Below are 20,367 nucleotides of genomic sequence, written 5' to 3'. Positions count from 1 at the left end.
TTAAAATTTGAGATACAGCTTATATACAGGCCAAAATGTGAGAAAATAGCTTTTATTTATTTAGATCCCCCCCCTTTTTTTTTCTGAGGCAGGCTGTACCCAGGCTGGGTGTAGTTATGTGGTTGAAGTTGGCCTTGAACTTTTGATTCTCCTGCTTCTGCCTCCCAGGCTCTGGGATCTTGGATATGTACCATCATGTCTAGCTTGAGCTTTTAGTGTGGCACATATCATTTGGGGGGTGTCTTAGTCAGGGTTTCTATTCCTGCACAAACATCATGACCAAAAAGCAAGCTGGGGAGGAAAGAGTTTATTCAGCTTACACTTCCATACTGCTGTTTATCACCAAGGAAGTCAGGACTGGAACTCAAGCAGGTCAGAAAGCAGGAGCTGATGCAGAGGCCATGGAGGGATGTTCTTTACTGGCTTGCCTCCTCTGGCTTGCTCAGCCTCCTCTCTTATAGAACCAAGACTACCAGCCCAGAGATGGTCCCACCCACAAGGGGCCTTTTCCCCTTGATCACTAATTGAGAAAATGCCTTACAGTTGGATCTCATTGAGGCATTTCCTCAACTGAAGCTCCTTTCTCGGTGATAACTCCAGCTGTGTCAAGTTGACACAAAACTAGCCAGTACAGGGGGTGTGAATGAGAATCAACTCTGAATGAAGAAATTATTCAGTACAGCAGCTTGAGATCTGTTGATGGAGCTCTTGGTACTGAGTGCTTTTTTTTTTTGGTCAGATACCACTGCAGTGAAGAACTTTGACACCTAACTTCATTATACTTCACTGATAAAATTCCACAGGCATAGTGACACATGCCTTTAAATCCCAGCCCTCAGGAGGCAGAAGCAGATGGGTCTCTGAAGCCACATTGAGCCCATGTCTCAAAAACAGACAAAAAAAAGAGAGTAATTGTCGGGGGAGGCTGGAGAGATGGCTTAGTGCTTAAGATCACCCGATGCTCTCAGCACCCACTAATGGCTTATACTCCAGTTCTAGAGAGTCTGACTCTCTGACTTCCTCAGGCACCAAGCATGCACACAGTACACAGACACGCATGCAGGCAAAACATTCATATACATAGAAAATAAATTTAGGGTCTGGAAAGATGGCTCAGCCATTAAGAGCACTGGCTGCTCTTTCAGAGGACCCAGGTTCAATTCCCAGCACCCACGTGGCAGCTCATAACTGTCTATAACTCCTGCCTGTTTCAGGGGAATCCAACTCCCTAATACAGACATATTCAGTCAAAACACCAAGGTACCTAAAATAAGAATGAATAGATTATTTAAAAGAAAACCTAGAAAACAAAATACTCGTATGTATATGTGGCAGAGACAGGGAAGCCTGCCAGGGTTACATAGTGAGACCGTGCCTCAAAAACAAGCACTCAAAGTTGAAAGAGCTACTGAGGCTTAGGCAGAGGGTGGTACGTACCTGAGTGTGGTGCAGGCTTCCCGGGAGTGTCTTAGGATCCTTATCTGTGATCTCAGTGGCGTTGATGGTCTTCAGAGAGTTTCTCGGCCACTTCTCCCCTCCTCTTTTCCAGTAAATGAGGTCACGGGGTTTCCTGAGGTTCTTGGGTACAATTACAGGCTGATAAGTAAAACCGCAGGTCATAAAGGTTGCTCAGGGACTGAAGACCTGCTTTTACTGTGAATAAACGTCACAGTCTTGGGTTTTGAGATTGCCAGAAAATTGTGGATTTCTATCAAGGAAAGGAGTGCGTGTTCTTTGACCTGGTCTGGTGATGTTTGAATGGCCTTTCTTGTTTTTTTTTCTGAGACAAGGTTTCTCTGTAGCCCTGGCTGTCCTAGAATTCTGGGTAGAGCCCTGTGGAGCCGCCTACCTCTGCCTTCAGGACACTGGGATCAAAGTCTGTGCGACCGTGCTGGCTGTCTGAACATTCTTGTTAGAAATGTCTCTTCAAGGGATATATTTTCTGTCAAGCAACCTTTACTGAAGTTTTAAATTTTGCTGGGTTTTTTTTTTTTAAAGATTTATTTTTACTTATTTATTTTTGTGTATAGGGGTATGTGCATCTGTGAGTCCAGTTACCTACAGAGGTGAAGGCAGGAGAGTCAACAGGCCAAGGCTAGTTTCATTTACATAGTAAGTTTGAGGTTACCCTCAGATAACTGAGACCTTATCAGAAAACCACCACCACACACCACACACACACACACACACACACACACACAAACATACACACACACACACACACATAAACATACACACACATATATACATACATAATACACACATACATACATACATACATACATAATACACATACACACACATATACATACATAATACGCACACACACACACTTTTTTTTGTTTTATGTGCATTGGTGTTTTGCCTGCGTTAGGATGCCACAGAACCCCTGGAACTGGAGTTACAGACAGTTGTGAGTTCTATGCAGCTGTTCAGAATTGAACCTCTGGAAGAACAGTTAGTGCTCTTAACCCCTGAGCCTCTCTTCAACCCCCCCCCCTTGCCCACCCCCTGACAGCTTTCAAATTACTCTTATTTTTATCTCTTTTTGGCAAGCACAGTAAAGCTAGGATGAAAGTAGTCTGTTTTAGGGAAAAAAAATGAGAAGGTTAAAGAAATGCTTTTGTGTATGAGTATTTTGCTGGCATGTGTATATATGTGTACACATGTGTACTTGGTACCCATAGAGGTCAGAAGAGGGCACTGGATCTACAGATGGTTTTGAGTTATAATGTACGTGCTAGGAATTGAACCTGGGTCTTCTACAGTGCTCCTAGCCATTTAACCTTCTTTCCAGCAGTACTCAGAATTGTAAAGTTAGTCTGGCCTTCAGTAAGCCACACAGCCTTGCTGGTCACTGCCTAAGCATTAGTTAAGTCTGTACTTGCTGCAAGCAGACAAATGTTCTTTATAAGAACTGAAGCCTATAAAATCACTTGTCACCTTGCAGCACTCCATGGCCACCAGGAAGAGTGCTTTTGCTTCAAGCTTAGGTTTTTGAGTGCTCCTAATGCTGTGTGACTGGGAACGTCGGAAAATGTGGCTTTCGTTAGGCTCAATTATGCACTGGCCACGTGGCAATGGACATGACGTTTCTTTGAGTTAGCTTATTTATTTTGAAAACAGAACAGGTACAAACTCCTGCTCCCCGCCCCCCCCCCCCACTGGGTTTTGCTTAACTTATTGATGTGTGACACATTCTTTACAAGTTATCAGTGAAGTAACTGATTATGTGTATGGATCAGATCTTGACAGTGTTGGCAGTGGTTAGACCAGGCCTATCTGTCACCTCGTAGTTATACTTTTTAGAGATTGGTAGTGAGTTTCCAGGTAAAGGGTTAGCAGTTCAGAGCCCACAGAGCAGGGTAGGGAGAAGGGTAAATCATCTTCGCAGGATTTGCTAGAGGAAAACTGCAGGATAGTTGGGTCACAAGGGCTAAATGGACTGCTGGGAAGAGCTGTTGTTTAAAGAATTGCATCTTAAAGTCAGGATTTTTTTGTATTTTGCTATTATGTCTAAACCAACTATACTGTCATATCTTCCATTTCAGTTTTTAAAATTAATTTTTAAGTTAATACACAAAGATGGGTTTCTATTTCCTTTGCTTTTATTATTATTATTATTATTATTATTATTATTATTTATTGTATGTGTATGATGTACATGTGTGAGTGTGGGTGCACATGTACCATAGCATGTGTGGAGGTCAGAGGTCAGTCACAGCATGTGTGGAGGTCAGAGGTCAGCTTCGGGAGTTGGAACTTTGGTCTACTCTGGGTTCCAGGTACTGAAGACAGATAGATGGTTGAGCTATCTCACAGCACTTGTTGCTTTGAGACAGCATTTACTCTATAGCCCAGGTTGGCCTTGAACTCTAGGTGACCTTCCGTTATGTTCCTACTGCCCCCCAGTATCACTGTGCTGTGGCACATGTGTGGCATCAGAGGACAAGTGTTGGGAGTCGGTGTTCTCCTCCTATCATGTGGGTCCTGGGAACTTGAACTCAGGCCTTCGGTCTTGGCAGGAAGCACCTTTACCAGCTGAGCCATCTTACCATTCTCAGCCCAGGTGCTTTTTGTTCTGTTTCTTTAATGTGTTTGTTTGTTTGGTTTGGTTTTACAAGGCAGGATCTCTCTGTGTAGCCCTGGAACTCACTCTGTAGACCAGGCTGGCCTTTAACTCAGAAATCCACCTGCCTCTGCCTTCTGAGGTGCAGGGATCAAAGGGATGCACCACCACCGCCCCTCCTCACCCCACCCCCAGTTCACTTTTAACCATAGGTTTCTTCTTAAGATGGCACTCACCCTAGCTCTCTGAGTTGGAGCAGCCCTTCTCAGCTGCTATCACCAGTCCTGACAGAGAAGTCACACTCTCAGCAAAACTAGAAGTAGTTAGAAGCTTGTGGGAGCTGGCTCCGGCCTGTGGGCAGGCTGTCTGTTTCTTCTCACCAGACTTCCTGGTTTATTTCCTGGATGAGATAGGTGTGGTGAACCCCGAGCCACATGTCCTGTTTCTACTCATTTGACTGTCATGCTTGAAGGGTTTCAGAAACACTTCCTTTTTGGAATAGAGTCTGTGTTTTAATTTTGACACTTTTGTACTGTGTCATAGAGGCAGATTGCAGTTTGCCAACTTACCTAAAAGTCTTATTTTGTAGCTTTTAAAAAACCCTTATTAAGCAGGGTGTGGTGTTACCACCTATAATCCTAATTCGTGAGCTGTATGCAGGCAGATCAGGAGTTCAAGGCCAGCCTGGGCTATGTGAGATACTGTTTGAAAATAAAACAGAGCTTTACTTTAACTTGGTGAGTGTTGGTAATCCAAACAGAGGCAGGAGGATTACTGTGAGTTTGAGGCCATCCTGGGCTATATAGTTAGTGAGTACAACTTTGGACAACACTGATTTACCATGCAGTTGGTAACCTAGAAAATAAGTATATAATCTGACTTTTGGAGAAAAGCATATTAAATACAATATTGGAAAGCAACGCAAGGTTGACGTTCGACCAAGATACAAGTCCCAGGAACCTAACAAGTCTTCATACAATTTTTTTTCTGGAAAAATCATTTTAGCATATGCTTACCATCATTTTTTCATTATTATTTAAGACTATTTATCTATACATATATATGTAATTAAACATAAAATATGCCAAATACATATACATAAAATGTATGTATGTATGTACATAAATGAATTGTCTACATGGCATTACTAATGTCTAATATTTCTGACCTGAGCCCCTTTGTTTCGCCCCTGCTGTTTCTCTTTGGTTTGTAACCAGGACAGGCTTCTCTGTGCTCAGAGCTCTGTCTGTTAGAATTGTTGAAGGCCTTGGCTGATTCTGTGACCTTCCTGGGAGGAATTGTATTTATCTATTGGCAGTCTAGGAACGCAGCTCGAGTTTGCTGTTAAACAAACACACTCTGAGGTTTTTGAGATAACAAAACTTTAGGTTGCAAAATCCACTGGAGTGTTGCAAGGTTTCAGGGGACTCTGTTCCGGTCTTTTGAAGGAGAGACACTTTCCTTTCTTTTACCTTCTGTTTCTGTCTAGGACCCTGAGGACGTGGCCATGTGGATCCTTAGCACTAAGGTGGTATTCTATTCGACTTCCAAGTCTGAAGTCCAAACAGGCCCTAGGTTTTGCCATTCTGTAAAGAGCCTGGCCTTGGGTCCTGTGTAGTGAAAGGTCCACATGTTGTGTGGCCGCCAGTGGGCAAAAGCTCTAGCTTTTGGCAAGAATCCATGTGTTTATCACGTGTCACTTAGGGTTCTAGCTTTTTAAATCTTTCATTCTGTGGTCTTGGGCCAGCTTTGCAATGAATTTATAAAAAGATTTTAAAAAAAAGCTTAATTATGTATTTATGCACATGTGAGTGCGGGTGCCCTGGGAGGCTACAAGGGGTGCCCTGGAGAAAGGACCAGGCAGTTGTGCATGGCCTGACTTGAGGGTTGGGAATGAACTCAGGGCCTTTGCAAGAGCAGCAAGCACTCAGCCACAGAGCCCTCCAGTCCCAGCAATGAGCTTTAAAAGCAAGTGTTTTCATTCTTAATATTTTGTTTGGTATCTTCACAGTCTCATGTGAAGATCTGTTCAGGGGCCTCGTTTCTCACCTTGCCAGAAGTGGACCCATAACTGTACATGGACCCACCCTAGACTGCCGTGCTTCTCTCTGAAGGGTGCGCTGTGTTTGCACCATGATGTGTGTACTAGTCTTTATGTTTGCTTGCTTCCAGCTTAATGGTTCACTGCTGCAGGATATCAACTTAAGGTTCAGTTTTAAATATCCAATTATCCTTATTTCCCGTAGGTCACATTACCATGAAACAATTGATAGCCAAGAAGAGGCTGTTGGCAGCAGAGGCGGAGGCAAGTATCTTTTTGTTTTGTTTTTGTTTTTTCAGTAAAGTAACATTGTGAATGTTCCTCATTTATTTAGTTAGGTTTTATTTTCTTTTTTTTAGACAAGTTCTCATGTAGCCCAGGACTGACCTGGAGTTCCTGGTCCCCACCCTCTGCGTTTTGCTTTATTTTATTGCTGTTGTTGTGTGTATGTGTTGAGCATGTATGTGGAGGTCAGACAGTGACTTCCCAGAGTCAGTTTTCTCCTTTCTGATGTGAGTCCTGGGGATTGAACTGGGGATGCCAGGCTTGCCAGCACCCACCTTTACCAGCTGAGCCATCTCACTGGCCCAGCCCCATTTTTATTTTTATTTATTTTTAATTTTTTGAGACTCCCAGTTTAATCTGTAGCTCCTCCTACCTCTGTCTCTCCAGTGCTGGGATTACAAGTGCCTGCCACCTCAACTTACCCATTATAAATAGAGAGTTATTTGCCTTTCTTATAAGTTGAGATGTTGCTGTGAACAGGAAAAGAACATATCCCTTTGTCATCCCACATAAGAACGCATATTGCCCTTCTCTCTGGTTCTGTCCATCAGTGCCATCATCTGGCTTTTGCAAGCAAATCTGGGCAGTGGTGAACCCTGAGAGCAGCTGGCGCAACTGCGCATGTGCACGCGTGTAAGTGCATTGTGAAAACCCCTGCTGTGGTTCTTAATACATCTGTTCATATTCGATGTTTTGAATCTAGAAGCTAATTACCTGTCAGGGAAGGAGAAATAATTTAAAAAAAACTATTATGAAGCCATTTTAAATGTGGACAGACTGTCCTATAGACTCAGCAGGGCCGTTAAGTTTTCCAAAAATGTATGATTTTATTTTGAGTGTGCTAAATTTTTCCCTTTTCCAATGAGATCGCTAGCGAAGTTCACTGACGGAATTGAAGTTATACTCAGCGTCCAATGATAGACTTTAGTCTTCTAGTTACCTTTAAAGGCCAGAGTATGTCATTCCCCTTTATTTTAATTTGTTTGAAACCTTGCACTTTCCTTTCTGGAGCCTTGAATGATGCTATCACTAGAAATATTAGTACAAGATCCTGTTTGTTTAACATTAATGGATTATTCTCCACACATCACACTCTTAACTGGGTAATTTAGTTCCTCTCGTTGTGGTGACCTTCAACCATAACATAGTCTCTTTGCTACTTCATAACTATAGTTTTGCTACTGTTATGAATCATAGTGTCAATACCTGATGTCTGACTCCTGTGGTGTGCAACCCTCAGGCGGAGAACCCACTCGTCTAAGTGTATTTGTGATGTCTGCTGAACTGTTTTATAAAGTGGTACTCAAAAAAGCTGCTACATGACATTTTACTTATTTTATGTGTGTGTGTGCACCTGTGTGCTCACATGAGTGTGCGGGCATGGCACATGAGTGTGGAAGTCGGAGAACAGCTCCTTCCATCAGGTGGATCCCAGGGCCTGCATGCATGTTGCTCGGTGTGATAGCAGCTGCCTTTATCTGCTGAGGCATCTTGTGGTCCAGACAATGTTTTTTTCTAACTAGTACATCATTATTCCAATATAAGGGCCTGTTTAAAAGACTTATTACCTAGGTAGGTAGCACATATATGCCGTAATATATGAAATCCTAGCAGTTGAGAGGTTGACACAGGAGGATTTCTCAGACTTTAAGGCCATCCTGGGCTACATAGAAGACCTTGTCTAAAATGTGGAGCTGGAGAGATTGGTCAGTGGTTAGAACACTTGGTCTTGCAGAGGACCTAAGTTTGGCTCCCAGGACTCACACTAGGTGACTTGCAACCCCCTCTAACTCCTTCAGCTCTAGGGGATCTGACTCCCTCTTCTGGTTTCCATGGTCACCGGCATACATGAGATGCACATACATACACATGTCTGTACACTCATACACTTAAAAAATAAATCTTTTAAGAAGATCACCAGGTGCCATATTTTAAGTGAATCAACTTAAGAATGACGTTGGGGCCTAGAGTGGTGGCTCAGTAGGTAAGAGCACTGGCCACTCTTCCAGAGGATGCGAGTTAGTCCCCCGGCACATCTGTGGAGCTCACAGCCTCTGTAACTCCAGTCCCTAGGGATCCACTGGCCTTGTCAAAGCAGTGTTCAATGCACAGAAATATGTGCAGGCAAAGTACCCATCCATGCAGAATAGTAAATAAAAGAAGAATGAAGTTAGGCTAAATTGCTAATTATCCCCAGGACAAGTTGGCGTCATAGGCTGGACCATAGTGAATAATGGGCAAAGCTGTTCTCCCTGAGAGTCTACAGAAAGCATGGTGACAGATTTCCATAAGAGAGAAGAAAAAGCTGAAGTGGCAGGAACATTTTCATACAATTTCACAAATCCACCAGGGAAAGAATGTGGAGAGGGAAGTAGTGGTGAGGGGGTGTCAGGAAGAGCACAGAATTGGGGGAAGCTCCACAGATCCAAGCTGTCTTAGTTAGGATTTTATTGCTGTGAAGAGACACCATGACCAAGACTCTTATAAAGGCAGACATTTAACTGGGGCTGGCTTACCCTTTCAGAGGTTCAGTCCATTATCATCATGGCAGAAAGTGTGGCAGCATCCAGGCAGACATGATGCTGGAGAAGTTCCTGAGGGTTCTACATCTTGATCTGAAGACAGCCAAGAGACTGCATTCCACACTGGCCAGAGCTTAATTTAAGCATAGGACACCTCAAAGTCCATCTCCACAGTGACACACTTCCTCCAACAAGGCCACACCCACAACAAGGCCTCACCCCCAGATAGTGCCACTCCCTGGGCCAAGCCTTCAAACACATGAATCTATGGGGGCCATACCTATTCTTTTTAGGCTTGATTTTGTTATTTTAGGACAAGCTCTTGCTATGTAGCTCAGACTGGACTTGAACTCAAAACGATCCCCCTGCATCAGCCTTGGAGTACTGAAATTACTAGTCTGAGCTACCCTGCCCAGCAAAAAGCTTCTTTAAAAAAAAAAGAGTACTCTATTTATCTGTTTCATGTATTCATGAATAAAACTATTAACTTCTGGGACCTATGAGATGCCTTACTGAATACAGGCTCTTGCCACCCCAGTCACTAGCCTGAGTCCAGTCCCCAGGATTCCAGCTGGTAGAATTCAGGAATTGACTCCCTAAAATTGTCTTCACATTTCTACATTTGTGCTGTGGCACTTATGTGCCCATACAGACAACAATGCATAAGTAGTGAGTAAATGCAAGATTCCTCCATCTAGTCATTAGGCATCTGAAATGAGAAAGAAAGGAATGAAGAAAGGAGTAGTTGAGGAGGTGAGCGTGAACTTTAGCTCACAGCATGGATTATGTGTGGGACGAGGCTTTAGGGTTGTGAGTCATCTTTCCTGCTGTTAAGGGCGGGTAGCCGTCTGAATGGTGGTGCCGGGACAGACACACCGTCTCTCAGTTCTTTGATGGTTATTTATGCTCTACTGGGGAACAGTGGAAAAGGGCGTTGGAAAGTTGGCCTTCCATTGTATGTTTTTCCTCTGTTTCATGCCTGTGTGGTGTCTCTCTTTTTACCTGCTTGCTTTCACTTTATTCCTTCACCAACCAAAACACTGCACCAGATCCTCAAATCCCAGCTCATCCCTCTGGCTTCCATTTCCTCCCACCCGTGATCTGAGTACTCCCTGTTCTGTCCTCCTGAGTTCTTAGTCTACAGTTTGATTGATTGAGGTACGTGGAGAAAACGGAGGGCCTCGAGTGCTCTCTCCTGCACCACTGAGCTACATCCCCAGCTCCATGTGTTTGCTTGCTTAGGGATCCTTCAGATATCTGTCCAGCTGACCCGGAACTCAACTCTAGCTCAGGCAGGCCTCAGCTGGCCACCTTCCCCCTCTGGTTTCCGCTCAGATTACAGACCCCTCCCGTGGTCCCCTGCGTTTATTATGTAGTCCTCTGTTCTAAATGAATCATTGCACTCCATTTAATGAACCGATGAGTGATTTGATATAAATGTGTTTGATCGGCAGTTGTGGGCTGGGGGTATGGCTTGCTTGGTAGTGTCTTCCTAACACACGTGGGTCCCTGGGTTTGATCCTCAGCACCTCTGCTACAATGGACCCTTTTTCTTTGTCCCCCTGGCTTCCAGTCAGAGGTTAAATCTCACTTTCTATTTGGCTGTGCAGGTCTGCTTACCTTCTTCCGAGTTTCTTTTCTCACTTGACTTAGTCTACTGTGGAGACTTTTGGGAAAGTCAGGTCGTTGGTCTTTTTATTTCATCATTTAAAAAAAAACTACAAAGTCTCTGCCTTTGGGAATGTTCAGCCTTCCAGATAAAGACGAAAGGGCCATCCATGTTTAATGTAGACTCACAGACCTGTCCGTGTTTAGTGGAGATTCACAGGGCCCATGTGTAGACTCCCAGGGTCCCGTCCATATTTTGTGAAGACTCACAGGGCTCAACCACTTCACCTGCCCAGCACAATTCTTGTTTCTCTGTCCTTGTACTTCATGCACCGTACAAAGTGGGTGCTGGGTAGCGTGATCAGTTAGATACTTAAAAGACCGTGTCAGGTGGTGTCCATGAGAAGGACTTGCCCAATTTTGGAGGTTTTGAAGACCTGTTGGGAGGCTCTACTTATTATTGTTATTATTGTTGTTGTTGTTGTTATTTTGTGTGTGTGTGTGGGGGGGGGGGGTTGGGATTTTTTTTTTTTCCCTTTTTGAGACAGAATTTTACCTTGTAGCAGGATCTTAGCTTGGAGCCCAGACTGGCTTAAAACTTGAGATAGTCCTCTTGTCTCAGCCTCCCCAGTGTTGGGACTGCAGGCTTACCCCGCCTATTGCTCTACTCTGTTTTATGGTTAATGAAGCCAAAACATCAAAATTAGTCAAAAGATAATGATTTGCATGACTCTGATTGAGGAATACATTTTCCATATGTTCTATTTAATATCTCTGAAATTGAATAGATACACTGGGCTATGCGTATAATTCATGCTCTCTCCTTCTCTCCCTCTGCTTCCTTATCCTCTTCCCTTCCCCACTCCCATCTCTCTCTCCCTCTCTCTTCCCATCCTCTCCCTTCCCTTCACCATCCCCTCCCAGGGAAACAGGGTCTCATGTAGCCCAGGCTGGACTAAAGGCACGATGAGGTTGAGGTTGTGAACTCTTGATCCCAGTCACTGTCCCCACGCATAGCATGTGTCAGGTCTGAAGAGGAAGCTTTAATCCTGGTACCTCACAAAACTCAGCATCCTCTGGATTAGATAGAACACTTTAAACAATGAGAAGAGAGCTGGGCATGATGACATACACTCATTAATTATCCAAGCACATGTGAAGTAAAGGGAAGAGGAGGAAGAGGAGGAGGAGGAGGAAGAGCAGGAGTTGTTCAAGGTATCAAGTTTCACGGCTGGGCATTTGAGACCCTGTCTCAAAACAGTGCAGACAACAAAACCACCACAGACAGAGAAGACGCTCTGATTCTCTTCCGGTTATATAACTCACTTTTACTAATAAAAGATACCCGCAATTTAAGATTTTATCTTAATGTTATATTGCCACACCAATTGGTTTTACGAGCAGGAGGAATATATTTTATTATATACCCCCCCCCCCCCAATTATAAATGTGGTATAGGCTCATTGCAGAAAACCCCTAAGAGAAACATAGAAAGAAATAGCTACCAACTTGCCCATCACCGCAAGATAACATTCTGGCTCATTTTCCTCCTGACCATTTGTTTTCCTTTTTCTGTCATACACACAATTCCATGTAGACAGATTGTGCAAAGCTTGCATCTATCTGAATAGGGAGAGTACACACACACATCCACTCACACACGTGTACATTGCTGTGTTTCATTTACATAATGTCTTAAGGTTTTGTGCTTGTATATTCTATATTTTGAAGTGATTTTAAAGTGTTCTCATTGTAGTTTTTTGTATGGATGTCTCATTGTTTTACTATGAGGAATATTATATATATATATATATATATAATTTCAGATAATGTTTGGTGGAGAGCAGTATCGTGTAATGAAGTCTGAGGGTGTATGAACCCAGGTTTTTCCCAATGTGACAGCTTACAAGTTCTGGGATTTTGCATACACTACTTTACCTGCATTTATTTATTTGTTTGTTTGTTTATTGGTTTTTCAAGCTAGGGTTTCTCTGTGTAGCCCTGGCTGTCCTGGAACTCACTCTGTAGACCAGGCTGGCCACGAACTCAGAAATCCACCTGCCTCTGCCTCCCGAGTGCTGAGATTAAAGGCGTGCGCCACCACTGCCCGGCCTACCTGCTTCTTTTAACTAACCCTCCCAACTCCAGGTTAGGGATGGAACTCAGGGCCTTGCTCCAGCTCAGCACGATCTGTCAGTGAGCTACAGCCGTAGCCTTCAATTGACTTTTTTAAAGCTTAGGTTTAGGCCTGTGCCACCACTGCCCGGCCTTGGCTTGTTTTAATATCCACTCTCTGTAGTCTTCATAGCAAAGACTAAAGCAGTCCAGCTGCGTGTGTCTAGGAGAGCTTTAGTACCGGCTGAGTGTGTCTAGGAGAGCTTTAGTACCGGCTGTGTGTGTCTAGGAGAGCTTTAGTACCGGCTGTGTGTGTCTAGGAGAGCTTTAATACCGGCTGTGTGTGTCTAGGAGAGCTTTAGTACCGGCTGCATGTGTCTAGGAGAGCTTTAGTACCGGCTGTGTGTGTCTAGGAGAGCTTTAGTACCGGCTGTGTGTGTCTAGGAGAGCTTTAGTACCGGCTGTGTGTGTCTAGGAGAGCTTTAGTACCGGCTGGTTCCACAGTCGTTTGGAACTACACAGTCACCTAAGTGACTTCTCTGAGTGCATAACATACAAAAAGTGGTATTCAGTTAGACATGGCATCAAGTGCCTGTCAGCTCAGCATTCAGGAGGCTGAGGCAGGAGGATCACCTCCAGTGTGAGGTCAATCTGGGCTAGAGAGTAAAACTCTGCTTTAAAAGACCCAAAAAAAAAAAAACAAAAAAACAAAAAAACAAAAAAACCAACCAACAGAGCATTGAAAGTTGGGAAGGCAAACAGGAAAAAGAGAGAAAAAGTAATGAAGGAAAAGAAACAGGAAGACTTTCCAGGGTAGACCCAGGGGCTCAGTGAAGTCCTCAACCCAGGACCCCACCCTCTGCCTTCCTTAATGTTGCTTGTTTTGTTTAGAAAGGTCGGGTTTCTATTGTGCCAATGTGAGGTTGAAGGGTTCTCTGTGCTGAGCCAGGCACTGAGTCAGAGAACAAAACACTTCCCAGGCTATTAGAGGCCATGCCGAGTCAGCATAAGCTTCCTAAAGCCAGCTTCGAGGACATTGGGATGAAGTCATATGGGTTTCTGAGGTGTTAAAAAGCGGGGCCCTGATTGGTTTGCTCTGTGCTTTTTCTCCCAGCATACTTGGAAGTTTCCCAGCCTTTGAAAGAGTTATTTTATTCATCTGCAAATGAATCTTTTCTTCTTTCAGTACCCAGTCCATTGTAGCCTCTTTCTGTAAGTCTTTCTGGAAGAACTGCTTTCTGAGTTGTGGATCTGAGCATGTATGTAAATCTGTGCCTAAAATGTCAGTCCATCCTACCGGCTCACCCGCCCCACCCCTGAGCACTTGGGCTTCTTGTGTAGGTTCCTTGTTGTTTTCTGTTCTCGGGATCTTTCAGGTGACTACTGGAGTCAGATTCTGCTTTTTAAAAAACGGCGTTCATTGGAGCTCCACACACAGTGCATTCCCCCTGGATTTCTGTTCATTTGGTCTCTGTTGCTTTGAAACAGGGTCTTATTCTGTAGCCCAGGATGCCCCAGATACATACAGAATGGCCAGCAATCCTCCTGCCTCAGTCTCCCAAGTGCTGGGATGCTTGTTAGATGATCTAAACACTTTGCTAGTCAGCTTCTTTCTTCCCCCTCTGCATCTGTCCCTCCAGTAGGGTCCATTGGTGAAATTAATACAAAGAGATGCAGAGGTCAGTCCTGAAGCCTCCTCTGTCGCCTCCTCCTCGTCGCCTCCTCCTCTGTCGCCTCCTCCTCGTCGCCTCCTCCTCATTGCCTCCTCTGTCGCCTCCTCTGCCGCCTCCTCCTCTGTCGCCTCCTCCTCTGTCGCCTCCTCCTCTGTCGCCACGTCACTTCAGGTTTCTCTGGCTTTATTCCGACTCGCTGTGCTCACGTTTTGAATTCTAAATAACATCAGTTCCACGTGTTTGGAGAACTTGGAAGGCAGAAGACCCTTTCGTTAGGTGTGCTTTTCTGTTTCCCCTCACAGAGGGGTGACATGGAAGTAGTCACTAGTGTCCTCTCCGGGGATTTTTGAAAGGAGTTTTAAGAAACTTTGTGGTCTCCACAAAGGAGTTTTCCTGAGTCCCACTGGCAGCGGCTTCTGCTGTCTTTAATTCCTCAGAGAAAGACATGAAGACAAGAGACCATATTAGACACCTAATTATAATGCTGTATATAAGACATGCTGCAGCTAATGATTGTCTTGGATTACAAATTTGAGCTCAGGGGGAGTAAAAGGCAGGAGTTAATCTTGTTGAAATGCCTGTGTGCCCTTTGGGGTTTCAGAGGAGTTAGTCCTGTGGAAATGCCTGTGCGCCCTTTAGGGTGTCAGGAAACTTGAGACCTTCTGCCTCACATTGGCTGCCAACCATTGGTGCCTTAAGTTCCATCTCATGTTGTTCTTGCTGTCCTGTGACTCAGGGCTGGCTTTCCGTGTGACACTGTGCTTTCCCCTCATTGTTAGACAAAGGCAGAGGTTCTGCACTCATCGGTAGGCACATGGTGGATACGGAGTTAGAGCTGGGTCGGTCGTTCGTAGCTAGGTGTGGCAGCACTTGCCTGTAATCTGTATTCAGGAGGCTAGGGGGGAGAAGTGCCTTGAATTTGGGGATATCCTGGGCTCTATAGCAGGCTTATTTATTTATTTATTTATTTATTTTTGTCTTAAATGAAAAAAGAAGAAAAGTAAAAGACTCATCCATTAAAATAATAACAATAATAATTATTAGTGTGTGTGTTGTGTGTGTGACTTATGTGTGATGTGTATGTGTGACACTAGTGTGGCACTGCACACATCTGGAGGTCAGGGGAGTCAATGCTCTCTTTCTACCTAGGGTTCTGGGGGAGTCAGATTTGGTGTCAGGCTTGCACTGAGAGCACTTTTACCTGCCCCCCTTGGTGACTGCCCCCTGCCCCCCAAAACTTAAGAAGGCCATGATTCAGCTGAGTGGAGGCCTGACTGCAGCAGCCCTTACTGAAGTTTGTATAGCTTTCTTTAATGAGCCTCATGCTTTTATTCCCTTTAACTTGATACCTGGGTGTGTCACACTGGTGGCAGGGTGTGAGGAAAGCTGGCCAAGAGAGGTGGCTCGGAAACCTTTACCACGTCTAAGAACCCTGGGCTTCTCCTTTAATGCTGGGTAAAAGATGGAAGCTTGCTGCCAAGCTCAGGTCGTGCTGAGTGAGGCCTTGCATGGCTTGTCCCCTGCATCTTTCTTCCCATTCCTGACTTCAGCTCTTAGCACTTGTCTGTTTCAACAGTGACAAACTCTACTATTCCTGTTGTTTCTGGAACGTGCCAAGGGCATTGCCACACTGCAAATTCTCACAAGCACAGGGTCCTGGGGTTGTCATTATGTACTGCCTCTGTAGTCTCTCAGACTGCCCAGAATCTGTCCTAGCCCTGGATGGGATCAAAGGACCCTGCCCCTTCTCTCTCCAAATTCTCCTTCCATAGGGCAAAGCATTTACTCTTTAAAAAGCTTTATTTTGGGGCCTTGTGTGGTTAGCACATGACTTTAACCCAGCACTTCAGAGGCAGAGGTGCGTATTACATCTCCATCTGTGTCACCGTGTCACTGTGAGAACATTCTAGCACACTCTCACTGCCCTTCATGTGGTTACATGCACAGTCCTCTCTCAGATTTATTTTTATTTTATTAACTTTTCCCCATTTATTCTTTTTATTTATTTATTTTTTTAAGACAAGGTCTCTCACTAGAACAGCCTATGCTATTCTAGCGCTCGATTGTGTTGCTTGGGCTAGTCTCAAACTCATAGCATATTATAACCCGAAAAAGCATTCATAATATATAAATATATTCAAAGGCTGAAAGTATTTGTCTTAAAATGTTAAGATCAGGGTGGAGAGATAGCTCAGTGGTTAAGAGCACTGGCTGCTTTTCCAGAGGTCCCGAGTTCAATTCCCAGCAGCTGTATAGTAGCTCACAACCATCTGTAATGAGATCTGCTGCCCTCTCTGGCAGGTGTACATGCAGGCAGAACACTATAGATTACAAATAAATAAATCTTAAAAAAAAAAAGTCAAAAACAGCTGAAGGCCTAAACCAATAACAATTGTATAAACGTTTTATTTATGGTGGGTTTTTTGTTTTTTGTTTTTTTTGAGACAGAGGATCTTCCTGAGTCTGTTTCCTGAGTGTTTGGGTCACCTGTATGCACCACTTCACATGACTATACATATGTATTTTTTATAAGATGGATTTATATATAAATATAAATGTACACTCACTCTTAAATGTTTTATGTATATCAATATTTAGATGTACAGCTATGTACACACATATATTCATGTTTTATGATATTAGCTAAGTACATAAGTTATGGAATACAAGAATAAATATTATATGAACATAGATATGATACAGAATGACATGGTTTAAGATGTAAATTGTGGGGGCTGAAAAAAATGTCTCAGTAGTTATAAGCACTTGTTGCTCTTGCAGAGGACTAGGACTTGGTTCCCAGCACCCATGTGGTAGCTCACAGCCATCCGGTGGGTCTGGAGCCCTCTTCTGACCTCCACAGACACTAGGTGTTCACATGGTGCACAGATACACAAAACACATAGAATAAGATAAATCATTTAAAAGAGCTGTTTAGAATATAAATTGTGGGAACTTGGGGGCAAAAGGATATCTTTAGGGGAAAAACCCTGATAATTACATAATATAGATATGATGCACTGATTTTTGATCAAGGTTAGCTTGTTGTCTGTGTAGCATCCTTGAGGCCAGCCTGAGCTACATGAGATCCTATCTAGGGGAAAAAAGGGGGAGGACGGTGGAGGGCATTTATTTTTAATGGGGTATGCATTGTTACTGTGTTTTCAGTAACTGCGTCTGTCTGTAAACTCACTGTCTAGTGTGGCTTCCTGTTGAAGGGGCTCTGTTTAAGGAATCCCTTCATCCCTTCAGAGGAGAGTTAACAGCCCACAAGCATGTGCTGACGTCTTCCTGTGTCTGTTTTAAACCTCAAGGAGCTGAAGCCACTATTTATGAAGGAAGTTGGGTGCCACTTCGATGACTTTGTGACCAACCTCATTGAAAAGTCCGCATCGCTGGACAATGGTGGGTGTGCACTCACAACCTTCTCCATTCTTGAAGAAATGAAAAAGAACCACAGAGCCAAGTGAGTATGTGAGCGTTTGTCTCTCAGTGTAGACACCTACTCCCCAACAGCTCGGTGGTCAGATGCGCAGATGCCTGTCACAGGTCTGGCCACTTTACTTCATTTACTTTATTTTATGAGTTAGATTCTTAACTGTATAGGCTTGGCTAGCCTTGAACTCTCTATGTAGACCAGACTGGCCTCAAACTCACGGAGCCTGCTTCTGCCTCCCAAGTATTAGTATTAAAGATTTTTTTTCTTAATATGGAGTTCTGTTCATTTATTATCATAGCCTTAATTTTTTTTTACATTTATTTACTTTGTATGAAGGCATATGTATGAATGTATGTATGTACATATATATGTATGTATGTATGAATGAATGAATATATGTATGAATATATGTATGTATATATGAATGAATATATGTATGAATATTTGTATATATGTATAAATGTATGAATGTATGTATATATATATATATGAATGTATGTATGTTTGAACGTATGTATGTAAGTATGTATGAATGTATGTATGTAAGTATGTATGTATGAATGTATGTATGTATGAATGTATATGTGTATATATGAATGTATGTGAGTATGTATGTATGAATGTATATGTGTATATATGAATGTATGTATGTATGAATGAATGTATGTATGAATATATGTATAAATGTATGAATGTATGTAAGTATGTATGTATGAATGTATGTATGTATGTATGTATGTATGTATGAATATATGTATGGATGTATATATGTATATATGAATGTATGTGAGTATGTATGTATGAATGTATGTATGTATGAATGTATGTATATATGCAAGCATACATCCACAGTGTACATGTAGAGGTCGGTGGACAGTTTGTGATTATCAGTTCTCTCCTTCTGCCCTGTGGGTCTCATATTGAACTAAAGATGTCCAGTTTGGTGACAAGTACCTTTACCTGTTAAGCCATCGCTCTGGCCCAGTATGATGTTTGTAACATGTATACACAACCTCCTTAGCCTCCACACCCTCATTGTGTGGCTGATGCTATAGCTATCTGCAACAATCTGTAAGATCCCACAATGGGGGATTTAAACCAGAGTCTGGATCCAGAGTCCTTGCTTTTAGCCACATCATTCTATGCCTGTTACAGTTTATTCGGTTTGTACTTGTAATAATGTGCCTTTTAGTTAAGATGTGTTTTTTCATTTGTTCAGTCACCAAAAATAAGAGGGAAGGTATCAATGGCTAATATGTGCTAATTGGCTGTTCTGGGCTCTCTGCCAATGTCTCCTAGAGAAGGGTTTTGAGAAGCAACAGCAGTGCCCAAAGTAAGATGGTATATAAGGTGCTAAAATGTGAGTTTTTATTACCCCAAAGCAGCTGGCATGATCAGGAGGCTGCTAGGAGTTGATGTAAGTTCTCTGCCACAGGAAAGAGCTCCACAAACATCCAGGCAGAAGGTGCTGACTGCCAAGCCTGAGTTCAGTCCTGGGTTTAATGTGGAGGAAGGAAAGAGCTGGCTCCTGCGAGTTCTTTTCTGACCTCTACACGTGCATGTGCCACTCTCCACTGAATAAGAAATTGAATAAAATGCAAAAAGTAGACAAACATCAGGACAGTGTAGAGGACACATCAATAGCAGTATATAGCATGGTGGGGACCCTGCATCCCTCAGAGGCTCTTAGGATGGGTCTTAGGATGGGGTCTGGATATAGAAAGTCTAGGGCTTCAGTTAGGTATCTGAAATAGGCCCTTCCTAAATAGGTTTCTCTCACCCACTTCTGTTCACTGTCATGAGTGGTGGGAGAACATGCGTAAGACCTGAGTGGAAGGGGAAGGAACCCATTAAATGTTTCTGAGCAGCACTGTTGCCCTCGCTCATGGGAGCAAGTTTCTTATCATACTTCCCCTACCTGGGTTTTCTTGTAATTTTTTTTTTCTTTTCCAGAGATCTGAGAGCACCTCCAGAACAAGGGAAGATTTTTATTTCAAGGCAGTCTCTTTTAGAGTGAGTGATAATTGCTTTTGATAATTATCAATTGAATGTGGGAAGAAAAAAAGCTGTCCTGATTTATAGAGTTTCTGTTCTGCCTGTCTTTCTGTCCGTCCGTCATCCACCCATCCATCTTTCTATCTGTCCCAAGTCCATATAAATCATGAAGTTTGGTGATGTTTTTGTGTTCCTTCTTGCTCATCTTCTGGTTCTCTATCTGGCTTCTCTGGAAAAGATAGACAGAAAAACAGCAATCTGTCCTTTGACAAATTCTTTGAAATTGTGCTACAAAGAGTTGTTTATTCAGAGGGTAGAGTAGAAGTACTCCACGTGGAGAGAGTTTTGGAATTGCTGCCTTCTAAATATGTATGTGTTTTCCCACCTCATTTTATTGAATAAGATCAAGACTCTTGATAGTTTTCTCAAGACTACTTTTAACCCCTCCCTGCCTATCTAATCTGGTGCTTCTCAACCTTCCTAATGCTGCGATCCTTTAATACAGTTCCTCATGTTGTGCTGACTTGCAGCCATAAAATTATTTTCATTGCTATTTTTGTGAATCGTTATGTAAATATCTATGTTTTCCAATGGTCTTAGGTGACCCCACTAAAGGGGTT

At 43.2% G+C, this 20,367-nt stretch overlaps 1 protein-coding gene across 3 annotated transcripts in view; it reads left to right on the top strand.

Moving 5' to 3' along the window:
* Window positions 1-20,367, top strand: part of Soat1 (sterol O-acyltransferase 1) — a 46,221-nt gene that overhangs the window by 10,009 nt on the left and 15,845 nt on the right. For all 3 annotated transcript variants that reach the window (NM_009230.3, XM_006496719.4, XM_011238778.3), the window contains 3 exons: window positions 6,316-6,374; window positions 17,628-17,779; window positions 19,706-19,765. In NM_009230.3, coding sequence (NP_033256.2) covers window positions 6,316-6,374; window positions 17,628-17,779; window positions 19,706-19,765 — 271 coding nt within the window. The remainder of the gene's footprint in view (window positions 1-6,315; window positions 6,375-17,627; window positions 17,780-19,705; window positions 19,766-20,367) is intronic.

The sequence above is a fragment of the Mus musculus genome, chromosome 1, assembly GCF_000001635.26.
Source record: "Mus musculus strain C57BL/6J chromosome 1, GRCm38.p6 C57BL/6J".
In the NCBI taxonomy this organism is placed as follows: domain Eukaryota; kingdom Metazoa; phylum Chordata; class Mammalia; order Rodentia; family Muridae; genus Mus; species Mus musculus.
The sequence above is the reverse complement of the archived record's forward strand: the minus strand, read 5'-3'. Positions and strand labels throughout refer to the sequence as shown.